Source organism: Anopheles bellator, chromosome 2 (assembly GCF_943735745.2).
Source record: "Anopheles bellator chromosome 2, idAnoBellAS_SP24_06.2, whole genome shotgun sequence".
Classification (NCBI taxonomy): domain Eukaryota; kingdom Metazoa; phylum Arthropoda; class Insecta; order Diptera; family Culicidae; genus Anopheles; species Anopheles bellator.
The window spans coordinates 69,934,123-69,951,460 of record NC_071286.1 but is presented as its reverse complement, the minus strand read 5'-3'; the positions used below and the strand labels follow the sequence as shown (position 1 = coordinate 69,951,460).

Here is a 17,338-nt window from a genome sequence, read left to right as displayed (position 1 = left end):
TCTTACATATTAGTTTTTGAAATTATGCGTACAATTCAAGCATGCCTTGTGAGGCTTTTAGTTTCCCTCCACTTCCATCGGTTGTTGCTGCTGCGCTGGCTGCGTTTGTTCACCGTCAGCCCCTGTTCGCGGGAGACTATCGTCATAGAAAAGATACTCATCCTGGTACTCTTTCAGTATCTTGCTCGAGCGCTTCTCATCCAGAAACAGCGAATAAACCTTGCGAATGTCTTCGACCGTTATTTCCGCCCCCTTTCTCCGTTTGCTCACCAAGTTAGCGGTCGTTATCGATTGAATTGCATACCGCAGGCTGGTTTCGGTCGCAATCCTGCCCAGCACCATCAGTGCATCGCTACTGATCTGGCAGTCCTCCTCCTCACAACGAATCTTCAGAATCTCCTTGATTTCCTTCTCGGTGTACGGTATTGTACGAATAATGATCATACGGTCGAGCAGGTCGATCGGAATGCCGTGTGGACTGCGGTAGTGAGTTCCTCGGATCTTTGTAATACCCCGATTCGTAGCCATCACCACGACGGGAGCCATATCGCTCTCCAGAGCACGGTTCAAGAAAGAGAAACACTCGATATCGAGCATGTGACATTCATCGATAAACAGGACGCCCGGGTTGATTTCAGCTTTGCCTTCCTCGCGCCACTCGATTACTTTGCTGTTGATCTGGTCCCGTACCTCCTGTTTGATTTCACCTGTGTCTCCCGCGAAAAGCGCCAGAAAGCCATGCGTACGGCTGTTGATAACATCGATTTCGTGCAACGACACCGTGTGCACAACTTCCTTACGTTTCTGCAGTTCACCTTCCGGACACTGCACAAAGCGGGTTTGCGTTCCGGTCGCATCATAATCCCGGGCGCGTGTGAAACTACGTCCCAGTTTTGAAACCTTCCCTGAAGCTTTATCGATGGTGATAATGTCACCGGCCTGGATCTTTTCCTTGATGAAACATTCGATGATCTTGTTGCCGAGATCATAGTTCGTTTCCATGTCGGTTGTTTTCATCGTCACTTTGCCCACCTTCTGCCCGGTGCCTGTCGCCGGCCGGTCGATCTGTATCTCCACCACTTCACCTTCGATGATTTCCGTTTCCTCCTTGATACGCAATCCGATGCTCTTGCGTAGCGCCTGCGACAGAGCTTCGGTTTTGTTCATCTCCAGCGAGTAGATCTCTGAACCGGACATGCTGGTGAAGGGAGTTTCGTTGCCAAGCGCCTGTGCCATACCGACCGCAATAGCCGTCTTGCCGGTACTGGGTTCGCCGGCCAACAGGATGCAACGGCCAGCAATCTTTCCTTCCCGTACCATCTGAACAACGATACCCGCAGCACGACGTGCCTCCTTTTGGCCCACCATGCCCTGCGAGACAGCGCGAGCCTCCAGTACATCGTCTAAGCCGAGGCCACGAATGTGCGAATGGGCGCCGATACGTTCTATGCGCGTTACGTCGCGAATTTCGATCTTATCCAGATCGGCCATCTTCGGTCAGTCAATCTGCCTGATCAGGTAGCTATCGATGTACTGCTGTCGGGATGATCGAAACACGTATCCAAGCAAACAGCGCTGATGGTTGCCTTAGAAACCACTAACAACGGACGGGCTGAAAGTGCAAAGCAGATGTAGAAATCGATACTATTACAAAAGCTTCATCGAGCTTCTTTAGGTTACGCAAAAAAGTTTATCGAACAACAGTTTTCATATTTCCATTCTTTCCCGCGAAACAAGACTCATTTGTTTATAAGCGTGGTCACCCCATGTGCCAGATACAAACTCCTTGTGGAGTGTTGCAATATTGTTAGCACGGATTGAACGGTAAAACCATGCGACACTTGCCACGAAACACTTTTCTGCAAAACACTTATTACCTAGTTAATCGTTAAAAGTATGGATACACACTATTTTACCAATATTGCAGCCTAAATTATGGCCTGAAACGCGGGATGCGTGCGATCGAAAACCGTTTGCCGGAGGTTATGACAGCTTCGGCGTTCTTTTTATTGACAGTTCGAGCGTCAACGAGGAGTACTAGACACGACTCGCAAATGACACACATTTTCAAACAAACAGGAAAAAACCGTTGACAATCTGAGCGTGTGCTGGATTGAACAGAAACAGTAAAATAATGTGAAACACATAAAATATATTGTTCGAATTAAACTTTGCATTTAAACATAATACCTTCACACATCGTTGGCTGCAGAATGTGCAACTTGATACGCTCGTAGTCTGTCCTTGAGCTGGCAGAGTGAATAATTTTGGCAAACGCGTCAAAACCGGTTTTCTGGCTTGCGGCGAAAGCTTTCTTGCGCATCAGCTGGGAAAGCCATTAGTCGCCAAAAACGGCATGAAGCGAAAATCTCACCAACCCTCAAACCACTGCTCGGTTTAATAGCGTCACGTCTTTTCCCCATCAGCTGTGGGCCGGGCAAATGCGTTCCTAACCAGTTTATGTTCAACAGCAAAAAACGATGGCGTCATGCTTCCCGGGCCAGATATCACGATCGTGTCGTCCGGGCGAACACGAAGCGACAACGGTCTCCATTCGGCATGCAACAGTTCATCCGACCCCTTTGGCCGCGAAGGTTGTCACCCGTGGCGCGTGAGCCGCAGAAAAGCGTGGTTAGTCTCGTGTCCCGTGGTTGTGCTCGATGAAGAAGTGCGTGATGTGAAAGAATTAGCAAGAGAAACACCACATTCTCTCTCTGCGTGATATTGATTTACGCACCGCGCAACGCGTGCACCGCTGGGTGAAAATAGTCCTTAGTTAGCTGACCGTGACCCGGCAGAAGACCGGCTGTGATTCGTAATTTGCTAACGAGAAGCACTACTAATCCCAGAGAACCATAGTGCCGTCCGTGCAGTTCCTCGCCGCCAATCCTGTGCCTTCCGGGAATTCACATTTTGAAATATTATTTCGGTTAAGGTTTTCACCGGTCACGTGGAGGGTGCGTTGTGCGGTGTGTTCTTTGCGCTGAGGTCATTCGCGGTCATTAGTATATTTATGGCTTAGTACATAAGCGGAGCGGTACCGTCTTCCTTTTTTGCGGAAGCGAGTAATTCGAAACAATCGCCAACTGTAACAGGGCCGGAACCCTGCAGGCTGTCAACACCTAGTTTCCTGACTCATTCGGGAGGTAGATTTCCGTGGGTCTCCACTACCCCACTAATCAGTTATCGATTAAGCGCGCGTCTGGGCAACACGTTATTTGCCTACGTGGAACCAGTAACTTACCCACCTGAAGCATGGATCCATTAAGGTAAGTTTTATCGGTTTGATTTCCGATGTTGGTGACAGAAACTACTATCATTCGTCAGTCCCGTCGAGGCCCGTAGGTTTAAATTCTCTCGTCATTGTAATCGAAGGCTGGCGTTGACAATGTTCGTACAGAAATAAAAGATGCTGATTTTACGGCAGTACGTGTTGTTGAATCAGCCTCGGAAACGACCACACATGTCATATTTTTCTACAGTCCCGTGCCGCGAGATCACGAGATGTCGTAACGCGTGTTTGGTTGGGTTGCGAATTAGCCATCGAATCTTGAGCCGTTTTTTGTTCCATAAAAAGCGCTGATGGGATGAAATTGCCAACGGGTGGTGTTTTCCGTTTCCGGCGGACAAAAGATTTGAAATTGTACCCCGGCAGCGGTATGTTCATCCGTTTACAGCCCATTAGCGGGAACGATTGTTTCGAGCGAAACTCACAGTTTGAGCCCTCAAATCGAGGCTAACACGAGCAACCTTGAATTTGTTTTCTGTAAACTTTTGGGAGATATCTTTTCCTTTCCCGATAGAGGATGTCATATTGCCAATCGTTTGGGGCAATGACCGTCAGAAGGCGGCACGTCTGCCAAAACCAAACAAGTCCTTCGGGGAACTGTTTGGCGAAGAACTAATCAAAGCCTCGCAATACATACCCTTAGGGTGGGTCCTCGCGTAATTGCCGAACTCTAAATAACTGGTTTGTGTGGGATTTTGTTTCGAGTTGTGGCAACAACGTATTCTTACCACCGCAGGAATCAAGCTTGCGGTCACCCGAAGACCACCAAAGCGAGCTCTGGTGGTCTTAATGTACAAAATTAGTTTCGCCAGCATATAATGTTTAGCCCCCGGCGTTGCGTCAGGTCGTCGGTCGATTGGCTTGAAGGTGGCACGCATAGAGGGGATCATGTTGAGTGGTATAATTAAAGAAAGGGAAGAACGAAAGATGATCCCAAGGGAAGTTGGCGAAACTTGACTCGCCCGAAAAGGCATTGAGTTGCTAACCTTCAAAATTTTAAAATTTAACAACTGCTGTGCTTTTGAAGACTACAGAGGTTTTCTTTCGTTTCGCTTTGTGTCCATCTGTCACGTATTTCGTGATTTTCGCCGCGTCCGAGTGATTTTCTTCGTTTCAGGAAAGCCACGATTAAAACGAGGCAAGCACAACGAGGAAAGTTTACACAAAGAATACCCTCGGCCCGTTGAGAACTAAACCCAGCCAAGGACAAACGGAAAGCAAATAAAATCGTTTGTGAATCGCTCTTTACATTAAAATAAAACCAGCGTGCCACTCGGAGTGCAACAGAGGCCATCCTTCATTGCCCTACTGCACTTTCCACTGTCTCGCCGCGTCTTTCAAGGACATAACTGACCGCATCGGCCACAGAAACCGCAAACAGTAGTTGTGAAGGTCATTCCAGAAAAAAAGGAAATCTCATTATTGTGCTACTCAAGTATTGCTTACAAACATTAGCGTCACATAACTAATCTGAACTTTTATTGCCACACTTCCAATTTCAGTATTGGATCGAGCGTCCTGAGTCTGCATCAGCGGTAAGTAAACAAGCACCCGAATATTTCTACATGTATAGGCGGATACCCAGAATCGGTAGATCCTAAGAAATGAGAAAACATTGCCTCTGTTTCTACTTACACACCAAAGTGGCAGCCGAAAAGGGAGGTGTTACTTTAATTTACTTTGCCCAATTAGATACGGAGCGTGGCTCGCCAGAAGTTTCGCAGAACCGCTTGAATAGGCGACGTAACCACACTTCCTGTGTGAAGGACGTGGTAGTGCGAAGAGTGTGTTGTGGACGGCCGAACGATGTAGAAACTTTCCGCCTTTCGTCAACAAAAACGCCGGCCACCGCTTTCTTGGTACGAGGAACAGTGCGTTTCGAACCGGTGGGCATAAAATCTGTTTGTGATTGGTGCGCGAAATTGGACACAAATGTGGCAATCAACCGCCGGGGAAAATGTGGTTCATCCGTAATGGGGCTATGCTGCGGACGCGTATGCATAGCCCGACAAACACTTTTGTTGTCCTACACAATGTCGGCACCGGGCGGAGGCCCAAAGTACAACGATGTGCAGCGAGGCGTGCAAACACCCGGAAGTGGGGTCGTCGGATCGTCGGATCGATGCTACGATCGGATGTTTCTTCTTTCTCTCTCTCTCTACTATGTCTCCTTCCCCGAAGGTTCGTCTAGAGATTGCTAATTTAAAACTCATGCTGCTGCCAATCGGGTAATGCACATCACGGATTAAGCGCGTCGTTAAACTCTTCCGAATGACACGCATCGCAACCGAGCGATTACTTTGCCGCAGCAGCGAATTCAGACGAAAGACTGGCTACGTCGCGTTTATCGAAGCAAATCAAATTAGCTAGAAAAATGCTAGACATGGCCCAAGTTTTGCCCGGCCCCGGGCACTGTACTATGTGCAACTTTTAACGGTTCAAGTTCAGATCGATTCCGAGGCCTGGGAACGTCTGTGGCCCGTGTCGCCGGCTACGATTACAGCCGCGGTGACGCCACTCTTTTCCTGCTAAGAGAAATACTCGAGAGATAAAAAATGCTTTGTAAATGGTTATCGGGAGGGTTGTTTTCTTTTTCTGCGATTGTACCCGTAACGGTTCGTACGTTTGTCGTTTGCCATTCGCCGATCGATCGCTTATGGCGCGCGTGATGGTTATTGCGAAAAATGAAAATTATGTTGCTGGAGCCAAAAGCAAGCAACAGAGACCGTTCAATGGCCGCTTTGTAGCAATGATTTCATGGATTGTTGCTTGAGGCATCGTGAATTGTCGGAAACACTTAAATCAATGACTGCATGCATAATCAAACCGCGTATTCCATTCCCGCTGATCGTCAAACATTGTTCTCGGCTCACGTAAACAATCTTCGTAAGTTGGCGATCGTGAACGACAGTTTAGTGGTATACGCGGTGTCAGCATAATGTTTACCCATTTTGACCACGATACTGAAGCAGCGTTGGGTCGTTTCACGCCTGAAACAGAGTCAGCACGATTCTGATAACGGTTGACATGACTCACTAACAGTGACTCCGACATTCGCAACCGGGCATGTGTATTATATGGCAACTCCTCCACTCCCGCCAGCCGATAATTAACGTGGACGCAAAAATCGATTACTGTTAACACGCTGTTATAAAAATGTTTCCTTTCCGCGTTTCGATATCGGTCGCTGCGAGGTCTTACCAAACTCGGGCAACTCGGAAATCCTATGTTAACCGCCGTCACCGACGGTTGGAAGCAAGAAATTTATCATCTACTTGCAACATAAAAATGTACTCTAGGAATGGATAATTGACACACTGGCGAACGAATGTGCGGTAGTGAAGTGACGCGCGGTTTCAAATTTAAACCAACCCAATCTGCCTGTTTCTGCTGCAAAACATGACCTCAACTGACGGATTGCGACGAAACAAGGACGGGTACGGGCCAATTAAACTGAAAAGATCGTGAAAGTGGGAACCGCTCGTCAGTCGACGACGAGGACGACGAGATGGTGTACTTATTAGCAGTCGTTAGCCGGTACGATGAGGTGTTATGGCCAGCGGGTCGAGCGCAGATAATTGGTTCCCCATGAAGACCGGTAAGATGACCCAAGCCCAGTAGTACATTGATGAACGATGGTGGGGATGGTGACGGTCATGGGCAACTCTCCGGAGCTGGCGTGACGCTATGCACTGGATAGAATAATAGACTTGTGAAAAAATGATTGTGTAAAACTAATTTAGACTAAAATTTGTCTAAGCGACATTATTGGTTGCGTTGTCTTCACAACGTTAATGTTAGGTTGATTACTTGCCTTCGGCAGATGCATAATGGATGATGGGGCGATAAATCGCGTTCTGCGCGGCTTTGGGCAGTGAACAAACAGACGGGGCAACTATCCACAGGCGGCCGTCGGTTCTCTCTAGCACAACATAATAAACTTTCCATCATCCACCGGTGGCAATTCATAAATCAAACACCCGACCAACACTCGGGCGGGGCATCTGTAAACGTCCCCGCGTTAATTCCGCACGATGGATGCGTTGGAAGATTGATCGTGGTTCGTCGAATCCCGGCCATCGGTTGCCGGGTATGTGGTCTTGCCGACGCCCCATGAAATAACAGTCGGTTTTTGCCAGTGAAAGTTCAAAGCCGACCTTCGGCCGGCAGGGTCCACAAAATATTTGCTTAAGCACACGATGCAAACGATCGAAACCGCCGTGCGTCCGTCCCGTGGCGTGGCGAAAGGCAATAAACCGCCGAGCGGGTGGCCAAAAACGCGGGTTTGTTCGAGAGGGAAAAACGGTTTCCCGAGAAGTAGATGATCTTGAATTGGGGCTGTCAGCTGGCAAGCGAGGCTAGCTAATGCCAAGGAAACGATAAGTTTTGGGCTGGTTTCTGTCCTCGCTACCTTAGTAGCTTAGTAGCAACGTTCGAACCCGTTGCTGATGCGGCCAGTCCACTTTTGGCACCGAATTTCCACTCCTCGTGCGGGTTCGGTTCAGCCGTCAGCTGGTGGTGGGCTAAATCCGTTTCGATCGGCACTGAAGGCCAGAGGGATAAATTTATTTTTGCCTGCCAGAAACAACAACATATCACTACCACCAACGGACCACCGGTCGACACCCAGACTCGCACACACCGTTTTGGCTTCGGACCGCTTTTCGCCGTTTCGATCGACCACAGTTTTCCGACGCCGATGCTTTTCCCGCTGCACCAGCAGCTGATTGGCAGTCAGTCGTTCGGTCACGGTCGTCCTGACCTATTCGCGAGCGAAAAGCGGTGGTCCTTTCGGTTCCGGTGTGGCGTTGCGTCGACCCCACGACGCAGCTGCATTTTCCTCGCAGCGCGCGCAAACATTCGCGTAAATCTCGTCGCGAGTGGTCAAACAAAGCAGTGCGAGTGCATTCTTCATAGGCCATGGCAGAGCGAGGCACGAAATGATGGTGTAAATGTTTGTCCACTCAGCGGGACATTCCAACGGCCGCCCGGCCAGTAGCTTCGCGTGGCCGCAACCGTGCCGTGCCTTGACCATCATCGATCCAATTTTAACGAGCTCCGACTGTGGCTCGAATCCCGTTGGCCTGCCAAACGTGCGAATGACGAGCCAGTTCTGAAGGAGCGCTTTACATCGGTGAGCTTTGTGAAGACGTTCTAAATCGAAATCGACGGTTTAGCGCCTTGTCAATCCAGTTGCAGTGGATACAGAAGACCGGCTGCGCCAGGTTGCTGCATTCGCTGTTCGCTGAAGGCCAACATTACTGACGGCCGCAGGCAATAGAGGTCCGTCACGAAGGAGAACCACCGCCGATGGAATCATAAACTGTGCCGTAATTAAGAGCCACATTTTTGTAATAACTATTTGACGGTGGCAAGAAGTGGCGCAACTGTGGTGCTATAGTGAGTCGCCAGCGATGGTTCACCGTACTCGCACCCGATCCTGCACCCGATCCCGGCCAGCCGCCTGCGTGCAGTTTCGTTGAATTGAAAGAAAATTATATTCCACCATCGAATGATTACATCTCCCGGTGGGACGCAAAATCGCTTCAGTCCTGGTGCAACATTGTTGGACTGACCGGGGCAGCATCATCATCATCGGAAAACAGGCGGAGCCGGAACTTTTGTCAGCACCATTGAATGGAAATAAGGTGATAATGGGGTTGTGTAGTGGCTGGGTACAGTACTCGTCACCGACATCCTTCACATGAACCGCTCATGGGGAGCAATCTAATTGTTACGGAAGGTCCTTGGCCACATCGGGTATCATCGGGCATGTGTCGTAATTGCCGTTCGATCGGAGACACTGCTTCGCCCACGATGACGATATCGCAACGTGCTGCTGCACTGCAGGAATGCCAATATCACCCACATTCCAGGGTCAATGTCACACTACCACATCCTGCGACGGCAGTGAGATGGGCGCCGAGAGCATGGTGCGGTAGTTTCGCTTGTTCCAATTCCTACTACAAGCCTCTCTCGAATGCCTGGGGCCACCCGTTCGTCAGTTCATCAAGTTGCCCAGTGCAGTGTCGACTCGCCAAACGGCAAACGGATCGATTTCTTGTGAATTTTTCACCCAAAACAGTCGCTCGAGGTCAGTAGCTGGCGTTTCGATCAAACATCCCGGTTCGCGGGCGGGCCGTTTACCGTTGAATCGATGCCAGACGCGGCATGTCGACCAGGTGTCCTACCGTACACCTGTTATACCCATGCAACGTCGCGACTTGTCTAGGTCGCGAGGCCCCGTTTCACTAACGGAAATACGTGAATAAACTTGCACGGTGGCGTAGAAACGCTGGCTTTACTCGGCACAGGTTATTCCCTTTCTTGGACGGCGTTTGGACCGGAACTGTGTGCGCTGACTTCTTTTTAACCTTCTCCGCCAGTGAGTGGGCCCCGGACCGTTTTCCTTTCTAAGTTAGTGTGCAACTATTATGGAAGACCGTTTGCGAGACATGGTCAGCATCATTAAAATTATGCAAAGAATTTGCGGCGCGTTCGGAATCGGAATCGGAACGGCTTCCGACAGGTTGAGTTGCTCAAAGAACCGCCGCTGCCGTGCCGTGCCAAAAGCAAACGACTCTACAACCTTTCGTTGACCTTCTACAACTGATTGCATATTTTATTTCTTTTCACGAAAATAACGCGATCGTAAACCCTTCCCGTAGGGGCTGGCGATCGTCAACCACCGGATCTTCCTGCGAATGGCTGCGGAGTACGCAAAGTCGTAAATTTTTTCCATCCTGCCGCGGACATTGCCAAGCAAACTTCAACTTCATCCGGTTGCGGCGGCCCCAAACTGTGTGCACGTTCTCGTGCCCATCCATCGCCACGATACGCGATCGGCATGTTGAAGTACCGCCAAGCCGTTTATCTTCGCACGCCCAGCACTACTCCCCCTTGTGTGGGGTGTTGGTTCCGTTCCAGTATACCTTGGATTGGCTTCAATTTTTTCCCTTCTCGAGTTTTGCGATGGGAATGTAAAGAAAATAAAAATGATATAGAAAATCCGCACATGGCGTACGATCAATCGATTGATCCGCCTGGGGGCCGCTGAGATTCCTTGAACCTTCCAAAAATAGTTTCCGCTAGTGGTGTGATGGCTTCGGTAGCTCTACGGTATTACGGTTGTGGATCTGACCGGCTCAAGCCGGTCAGCTGTGGATTTGCATGCGCTGCCGGGAAGTAATTTGTAAGGAATATTTACTACGCAACCTGTTCGATTTATGGATCCAATGAGTCCATGATAAATTGCACGACCCCAGCGCACACGCCTTCAAACAGGTTTTAGCACTTTGATTTCAAAACGCCAAAATAGAAGTGCATCATCTTCACTTCTATTGGCGGCAATTTTCTTGGCCTTTGTTGGCCGACTTCGTAAGCCTAAGATGACTCACTTGCGCTGCGTGGTCTTCAGCCGTCGTCATGCTCGGCGAAGGGATGAACTTTGCCCGTCACAGTTTTCGCTGCCATCCCGCAAACGTTTCCCCATCATTCCGCCGGTTCCCGTTAATGCTGGAACCGGTTTGGGTCGCCATCTTCCAGCGTACTTCAGCCACTCATTACAATTTCTTCTGCGCGCTTTTTGTGCAACAATCGCGCAACCATTTCAGGCCCGGAGGCCGCCTCTTTGCTGCCATTTCGCCATGCCTTTGCTTCGGTCCGGTTCGTGTTGTGTGTATTCCCGATTGCCGGAGGGCCACTTATCAGCTGATGGTGTACGAGTTTTGCCGTCCCGCGTAAAAAACCCGGCGACAGAAAATGGAAAACAAGCGAAAGAGTTTTTACGTCGTTCCCCGTCTGACGATCTGGCGTGGCGAGTGATTTAATAAAAAAACAGGATACAATTCTTCTTAACAGAAATGTTATATTGTCAAACTTAATAAACTTTAAATTGGTGAAGCAATTATGGTATTGCTTTATAAGACAGTTCGATAAGAAAACGGGAGATTATTTTGAAAGTTATCTCTTTGATCGGTCTGTCGACTCGCGACACCGTGATATATGGTCTAAAACGCGGCGATAGATTACGCTTAGAGTGAATTGTTTGAGATTACAGTCGTCGTAATTTGGAGTAGTATTTTTGAGGGTTTGATCGTAGAAAAACGACTAACTTTAAAGGTGGAATACGTTTTCCGTCGCTTTCAGAGACCGGTTGATGTCGTTGTATGCCGTAATAAGAAGATCAATCACAATCACAGGCTTATCGAAAAGCTTCTTCAGTTGCTTCGAGTTGTCGCACGTGACCGAAGTGTACGCCGCAATTACGCAGCCGCACCATCATGGCGTTCCGTCGAAGGAAACAAACGCATATCATTCATTCGCCCGAAGTACGATTGCTGCAGCGGCGAGGATTGATAACAAAATCGTAGCCGCGCGCGACACTTGACGGTAGCGTTCCCGATTGGCATCTCGCACGAAGGGGCTGTATGGGAAACACTGGTCCCATTGCTGGTCAACTGTCAGGCCAATAATGGTACCGATTAGATGATAATGAAACCGCAAGGTTGAGCTTGAGGAATGTTTGGCTGTTGTTTTCTCCTCACCGGCATTCGATGGCTGCTATTTATCTCCGCAAATTAACGGACCGAACGGCCCACAAGATAACACAGAAAAAGCGACCACAATCGTCACCTTGATCTTTGTGCGCGAGGACTCGCGAAGATGCGTAAAAGAATGGTCCCATGTTTCTGAAGTAACCTTTCGTGGTTCACGTGCAGAAGCCCCCAAAGCGGGACCGGTCGCCGATAATCGAATCGATGCGAATTAATTTACACATTTATGGCTTCATAACCTCGCGCCTCGCGAAATATGTTGTCGAATGGGCGTTTCGAGGAATTCGGTTGTTTGGATTTTTGGACTCCGGTGCCTTAACTGCTTCCAACCGGCTCCCACGGTCGCCGGATTATCGACCAGCAAATATTAAAGGCACGCGTCCAGACATCGCGACGCCACGCTCGTTTGAAGGACACCATGGCGCTTGTCTTGTCAAGAACACCTTCCAAGGATGTGCCTGTCCCCGTATGTCTCGGCAGTTGCCACTACACAGCGTGGGATGCTGTTGCCCATAGTGGCACTGGTAAATGAGCGTTTGGAAAGTGCGATAACTTCGAAGATGAAACCGCATGAAAAGAAGCGAGATACGAAACGAGAAGAGCATCTTGTTGGCATTTTGGGTGAGCACATGGGTTGTTCGCACACCTTGGCAGTGATGATTTATATTGTACGGCTCAGCTCAACGTTGTTTATTTACTAGTTAATCACGATGTTCTCCTATAATCGGAACAAAAAATTGATTGGGCCTTACTCACTGTTTATTGGGTACAATTGTCCTTCCTTCCGAGTGTTGTGCAAAACGGCTCTCTATTGCTTGCAATTAGCCAAGCGTAAACCCTGCGAGACCGGTGCGATAAATGCACTGTTAAAAGCCGGGTCATGCCAAATGAAACATGTCTCCAAGCAACTGATAAACGCTCATTCAAACCCCGTAAGCAATCGCGGAAGCGCCAAGCGTCGATCGCGTCGTGTGCACAGTGTCACTCCGCGTCTCCGCGTGAGCCTTGACCTCCTTTTGGGTGTGCAACACCAACTGCACAGGGACAAGGGGTCAATTGGCGGTAATTCCTATGCACTCGTCGACGGTTTGTCGCTCAGGTCATACTCATAGTGTTTCTGCTTCTTCTAACTGCTCCCAATCAGAGAAAACAGCGAGCAGCACAAAGATGACGCATTCCGAGAGATCATTGCCAGCTGCCGGTCGCTGAGCAAGTATGAGACGAACACCAGGTCCGCCCTGCCCCAGATCCTGTCGGCGATCGTGGCCGCCTCGTTCCACATCGTCATCGGTATCTCGTTGGCCTACTCCGCTATTCTGATCCCGCAGCTAGAGGAACCGGGCAGCGATGTGCCCATCACCAAGGCCCAATCGTCGTGGATCGCGTCGATCATCGTGATTATGGTGCCGATCGGGTCACTGGTCGCCGGCATAATGATGGAGTTTCTCGGGCGCCTCAACACGATTAAACTGGCCGCACTGCCGTGTGTCGTCGGCTGGGTGTCGATCGCCCTCGCGCCAAACTTCACCTGGATCATGGTCGGTCGCGTGCTGACTGGTTTCGCCTGTGCGCTCGGAACCAGCCCTGCCATCGTCTACATCACGGAGGTGGCCCGGCCGGATATGCGCGGTTCGTTGATCTCATCCGGTCCTACGCTGGCCTCGCTCGGTAAGTCGTCGAGTGGTTGCAATCACGAGATGAAAATCATTTCCCTAATGGCCCCGTCTCTCACCCGGCCATTGCGGCCATCTCCCAGGCATGGTCATCGCCTACGCAAAGGGTGCTTTCATGAACTGGCGGTTGGTGTCGTGGATCTGCATCATTTACACCGTCGTTCCGGTTGTGCTGATACAGCTGTTCGTCCCTGAGTCTCCGGTTTGGCTGGTGTCGAAGGGGCGCATCGAGGACGCGGCCCGCTCGCTGCGCTTTCTCTACAAGAAGTATCCCCAACCCGAGCACACGGTAAGCAATGCGCGGTACTGCTGATAAAATGGTCGAACAAACGACCATTGATTTGTCATTGGCGCCTACGTATCAGCCATTCGGGCTGGAGTGCCGCTCTGCGTTGATATCGCGCCACCCGGCCGCACTGCACCCATTTTCAACCGAGCAACGTGACCGTACCTGACAAAATATATTCTTATTTGCTCAGTGATTGTATTAGAAATCGATTGCTGCTGTTTGCCATTGTTTGAGAATGTCAACTCCACGGTCACGTGGTATTCGTTTGATTTCTTTCTCTGGTCCGATTTCTCCAACTGATTCATGCCCTTTTTTCCCATAGGATCAACCACTGTCCGAGATGCATCTGAATGCGCTGCTGAAAGAGCGGGAAACGAAGATCGCAGAGGCGCAGAGAAACGTCAACCGGCACGGCGAGCAGCAGTCTAAGCTGCGTGGATTCCTGAAACCGACCGGCTACAAACCGATGATAATCCTCTTCTGGTTTTTCCTGATCCAGCAGTTTAGCGGCATCTACATAACGCTCTTCTTCGCGGTCACCTTCATTCAGGACGTGGGGACCGAGGTGAACGCATTCACGGCTTCCATTTTCGTAGGGCTCACGCGCTTCACGATGTCCCTGCTGAACGCGTGGTTGTTGAAGCGGTTCCCGCGCCGTCACCTCGTCATGGTTTCGACTATCGGGATGGCGCTTTGCATGTCCGTGTCGGGTCTGTTTACCCTGTGGATCAAAGAGGGTACCACAACGCTCACGTGGATACCGGTGGTTGGGTTGCTGCTGTACGTGTGCGCCTCGATGATCGGACTACTCACCATACCGTGGACGATGACGGCCGAACTGTTTCCGACGGAAATCCGTGGCATCGCCCACTCGATCTCATACTCGATGGCCAATCTTTTAATGTTTTTCGCCGTCCAAAGCTACCGGTAATGGGCCGTGGAATTGTGACGTATCAACGAGCACCAATTTACTCATCCACCGCATTTTGCGCTTCCAAATTTCAGGACAATCAGTGATCTGCTCGGAGGAGCGTACGCGGTCCAGTGGATGTTTGCCGTCGTGTCGGTGATAGGATTTTTCTTCGCCCTCTTCTTCCTACCGGAAACGCAAGGCAAAAGTTTGGCCGAAATCGAGGCGTACTTCGCTGGCAAGTCGCAATCGTCACCGCAGCGTTCGTCGGCGGAAAGGGCAGCCAAAACGACCGTCACCGAGCATCTCATTCGCAGTCCGAGCCGGGAAGCGAAGCTGAAGGAGGTTGAGCTGATGCTGAAGAACAAGAATGGTGCTTAATGCGCCACATTGAAGCGTTCAAAGGACAACGACCGGACGGCTAAGTGTTTGGAGGATATAGAAGAAACATTTATGATACAGTATTCAAATTTGCTGTGCAACTTGTGAAATGGAGATGTACTTACTGTACCGTAGGATAGAAAACATAGGAACGCCATACGATGGAAACTCCTTCCCTGATGAAGCACACGCCGTACACCAAGTGGTGCCAATGTAGGGAATCTTTTCACGAAGGAGAGTATATATTTATTTCTAGTATTTTCAAATTAAGCGTGACATTGCGCAAAACGTGCTTTACAAATCATGCTAGGCACGTTGAATTCAGATACGTGAGTATGCAGGAATATTTTGAAGATTAGTATTTTTTAATGACGAACTTTAGCTTAATAAGCAAAACAAACTACGTTGCACTGTATGTTGGATTGGCGTTTGACCTTTCTGATGAAGCCATTTGATGCAATCCAAGTTCAAAACAAGCGTGTTAATCGGATTCGACTCGCATATGCAAGCATATGGTGTTAATTCGGGACAAACGGTTGATTGGAGTCGATTGAAGCGATACGAACGATGAATACAATCCAAACTATTTCACAATATGAAGAACTTGGTTTTCTTTTATTCCTATAATGCCAAGTGTTTCTCTTTGGTTCAAACAAAATGAATTGCGTGAAACAACTGAAAGAAACAATGAAATGTAATAAAATTTTAATTTAATTTAATAAAAGACATTAATAATCATGATAAAAAGCAAAAGGAACAAGTACTGAACTGAAAAAGTACTGAATAATAGTTGATTTTTGAGTTAATTAAATTAATCTATTCGGAACAGCGCCATCTGGTGGCTGATAGATCAACTCAATTTTGGTGTTCAAAAATAAACGTTGCTAAACGAATAAAAATAACCTGAGCATGTCATGTCAAACCTAAGCGTGATTCATTTTTTGTAAAGGATTATTGGATGATAGAATAGTAACAAAACATGCGATTTTTTAAGTTTCCTACCATTGTGCTTAGTGTAAGTCCTCGAAACCAGAAACTCTCGATGGCCATTTTACTCTCGTGCGCTCACTTCTGTTGTCGCCGTCGCGATTTGGTATTGGTGAAGCACTTGGCCGCATTTACTATTCCGGTGCGGCTTGTTTTGCTTGCCATTTGTCACTCACACACAGCCACGCAGGACACACCGGCGCAGGACATACAAAATAGGGGCGCAAAACTGTGGCGGTGTCCTTACTGCGTTTGTGCGTAGCTTTGTTTTGGGAAAATCTTACCGGAAAAGCTCTCTTCTGGTACGAGAGCCTCTCAAAGCTCTCGATGGTGGCTTTGTTGTTCGCAGGACTCTCCACCTTTTCAAAGAAAGACACATCGTCCTGCTTTTTCACTCCTCCGTAGTTAGCATATCGCCGTGGCAGTCTACCTCCGTTCAGCGCAGACCGCTCGACTTCGGATAGACGGGAGATAAATTCGCCGGGAGAGTTGAGTCATTTGTAGGAAACGCTGCGGTATGCTCGGCGTTTTTGGCGTTTCGGGAACCAGTCGTCCTGCAACGGTGTTGGAAGTGAAACGGAATTGTACGCAGCAGTCGCCAGCGATTTGGGTGGTGAAAAATTCAACAATTTGGCACAGTTTCCTAGATAGCGAACCGTGAAAAGCAGCTACAGGAATCGATCTCTGAGCGTAACTTTGCAGTTTGTTGGAGCCGCGGTTTTGTTGGAGTTACGCAGATGCATATCTGTGAGGCGTGCACGGCATACTGCGTAGATCGGCGTGTAAAAGGTCCGCCGTAGCCAGCCAAAGGCTGTCGTCAAATGTGACTCTTTGATGCATCGAAGTAGCCTCGTGCTGGGTGCCTCGGGAAAGCTCACGTGAAAAACTTGTCATCAAACAGGGCACGTACGCAGGGCTCGGGCCATGGGCGACGGCAGCGTCTGCTGTGCCGCTCCCCACAGTGTTCGAAAAGAAAATCCCCAAGAGTCGGAAAAAATGCGATAGGAAAATTTGGTCACTTGACGGCCCTTCCCTGGCAGGGAAAGCATAAAGCAAACAAATATTAGGCGAAAAAGAAAACAAACCATCACCGGCCACAGTGAATTCGTGTCTCTGTGTATCTGTGCCTGTGTTGGTGTGTGTGTGGGTGTGTGTGAGTGCTACGTGCAAATACGCATTCATCTGATGGCAGAGCCCCAGCTTCATTGTTTTTGTTTGGAAAGTGAAAATCGTGCAAAGTAAAGTTACCATTTT

At 49.2% G+C, this 17,338-nt stretch overlaps 2 protein-coding genes across 3 annotated transcripts; one reads left to right on the top strand and one right to left on the bottom strand.

Moving 5' to 3' along the window:
* Positions 1 to 2: 2 nt before the first annotated feature.
* Positions 3 to 1,972, bottom strand: LOC131210232 (ruvB-like helicase 2). Of its 2 annotated transcripts, none has more exons than XM_058203445.1 (2): positions 1,878 to 1,972; positions 3 to 1,612 (listed from the first exon to the last, which is right to left on the bottom strand). In XM_058203445.1, exon 2 carries the CDS (start codon positions 1,489 to 1,491, stop codon positions 58 to 60), a length of 1,434 nt encoding a protein of 477 aa, XP_058059428.1. In that variant the 5' UTR covers positions 1,492 to 1,612; positions 1,878 to 1,972; the 3' UTR covers positions 3 to 57. The 2 variants fall into 2 exon arrangements, with proteins under 2 accessions (XP_058059428.1, XP_058059427.1); XM_058203444.1 differs by having other exon boundaries at positions 1,909 to 1,972.
* Positions 1,973 to 2,796: 824 nt separating this feature from the next.
* Positions 2,797 to 15,685, top strand: LOC131212755 (facilitated trehalose transporter Tret1-2 homolog). Its single transcript, XM_058206755.1, has 6 exons — positions 2,797 to 3,269; positions 4,792 to 4,824; positions 12,989 to 13,512; positions 13,601 to 13,806; positions 14,129 to 14,733; positions 14,812 to 15,685. The coding sequence occupies exons 1-6, from the start codon at positions 3,256 to 3,258 to the stop codon at positions 15,095 to 15,097; spliced, it is 1,668 nt and encodes a 555-aa protein (XP_058062738.1). The 5' UTR covers positions 2,797 to 3,255; the 3' UTR covers positions 15,098 to 15,685.
* Positions 15,686 to 17,338: the final 1,653 nt, after the last annotated feature.

Excerpts from the sequence above, each read along its gene's own strand:
- LOC131210232 (XM_058203445.1), bottom strand. The coding sequence starts at position 1,491 with ATGGCCGATCTGGATAAGATCGAAATTCGCGACGTAACGCGCATAGAA.
- LOC131212755 (XM_058206755.1), top strand. Across the intron at positions 4,825-12,988 it reads GTCCTGAGTCTGCATCAGCG|AGAAAACAGCGAGCAGCACA; the intron begins GTAAGTAAACAA and ends GCTCCCAATCAG. Across the intron at positions 14,734-14,811 it reads TTCGCCGTCCAAAGCTACCG|GACAATCAGTGATCTGCTCG; the intron begins GTAATGGGCCGT and ends TCCAAATTTCAG.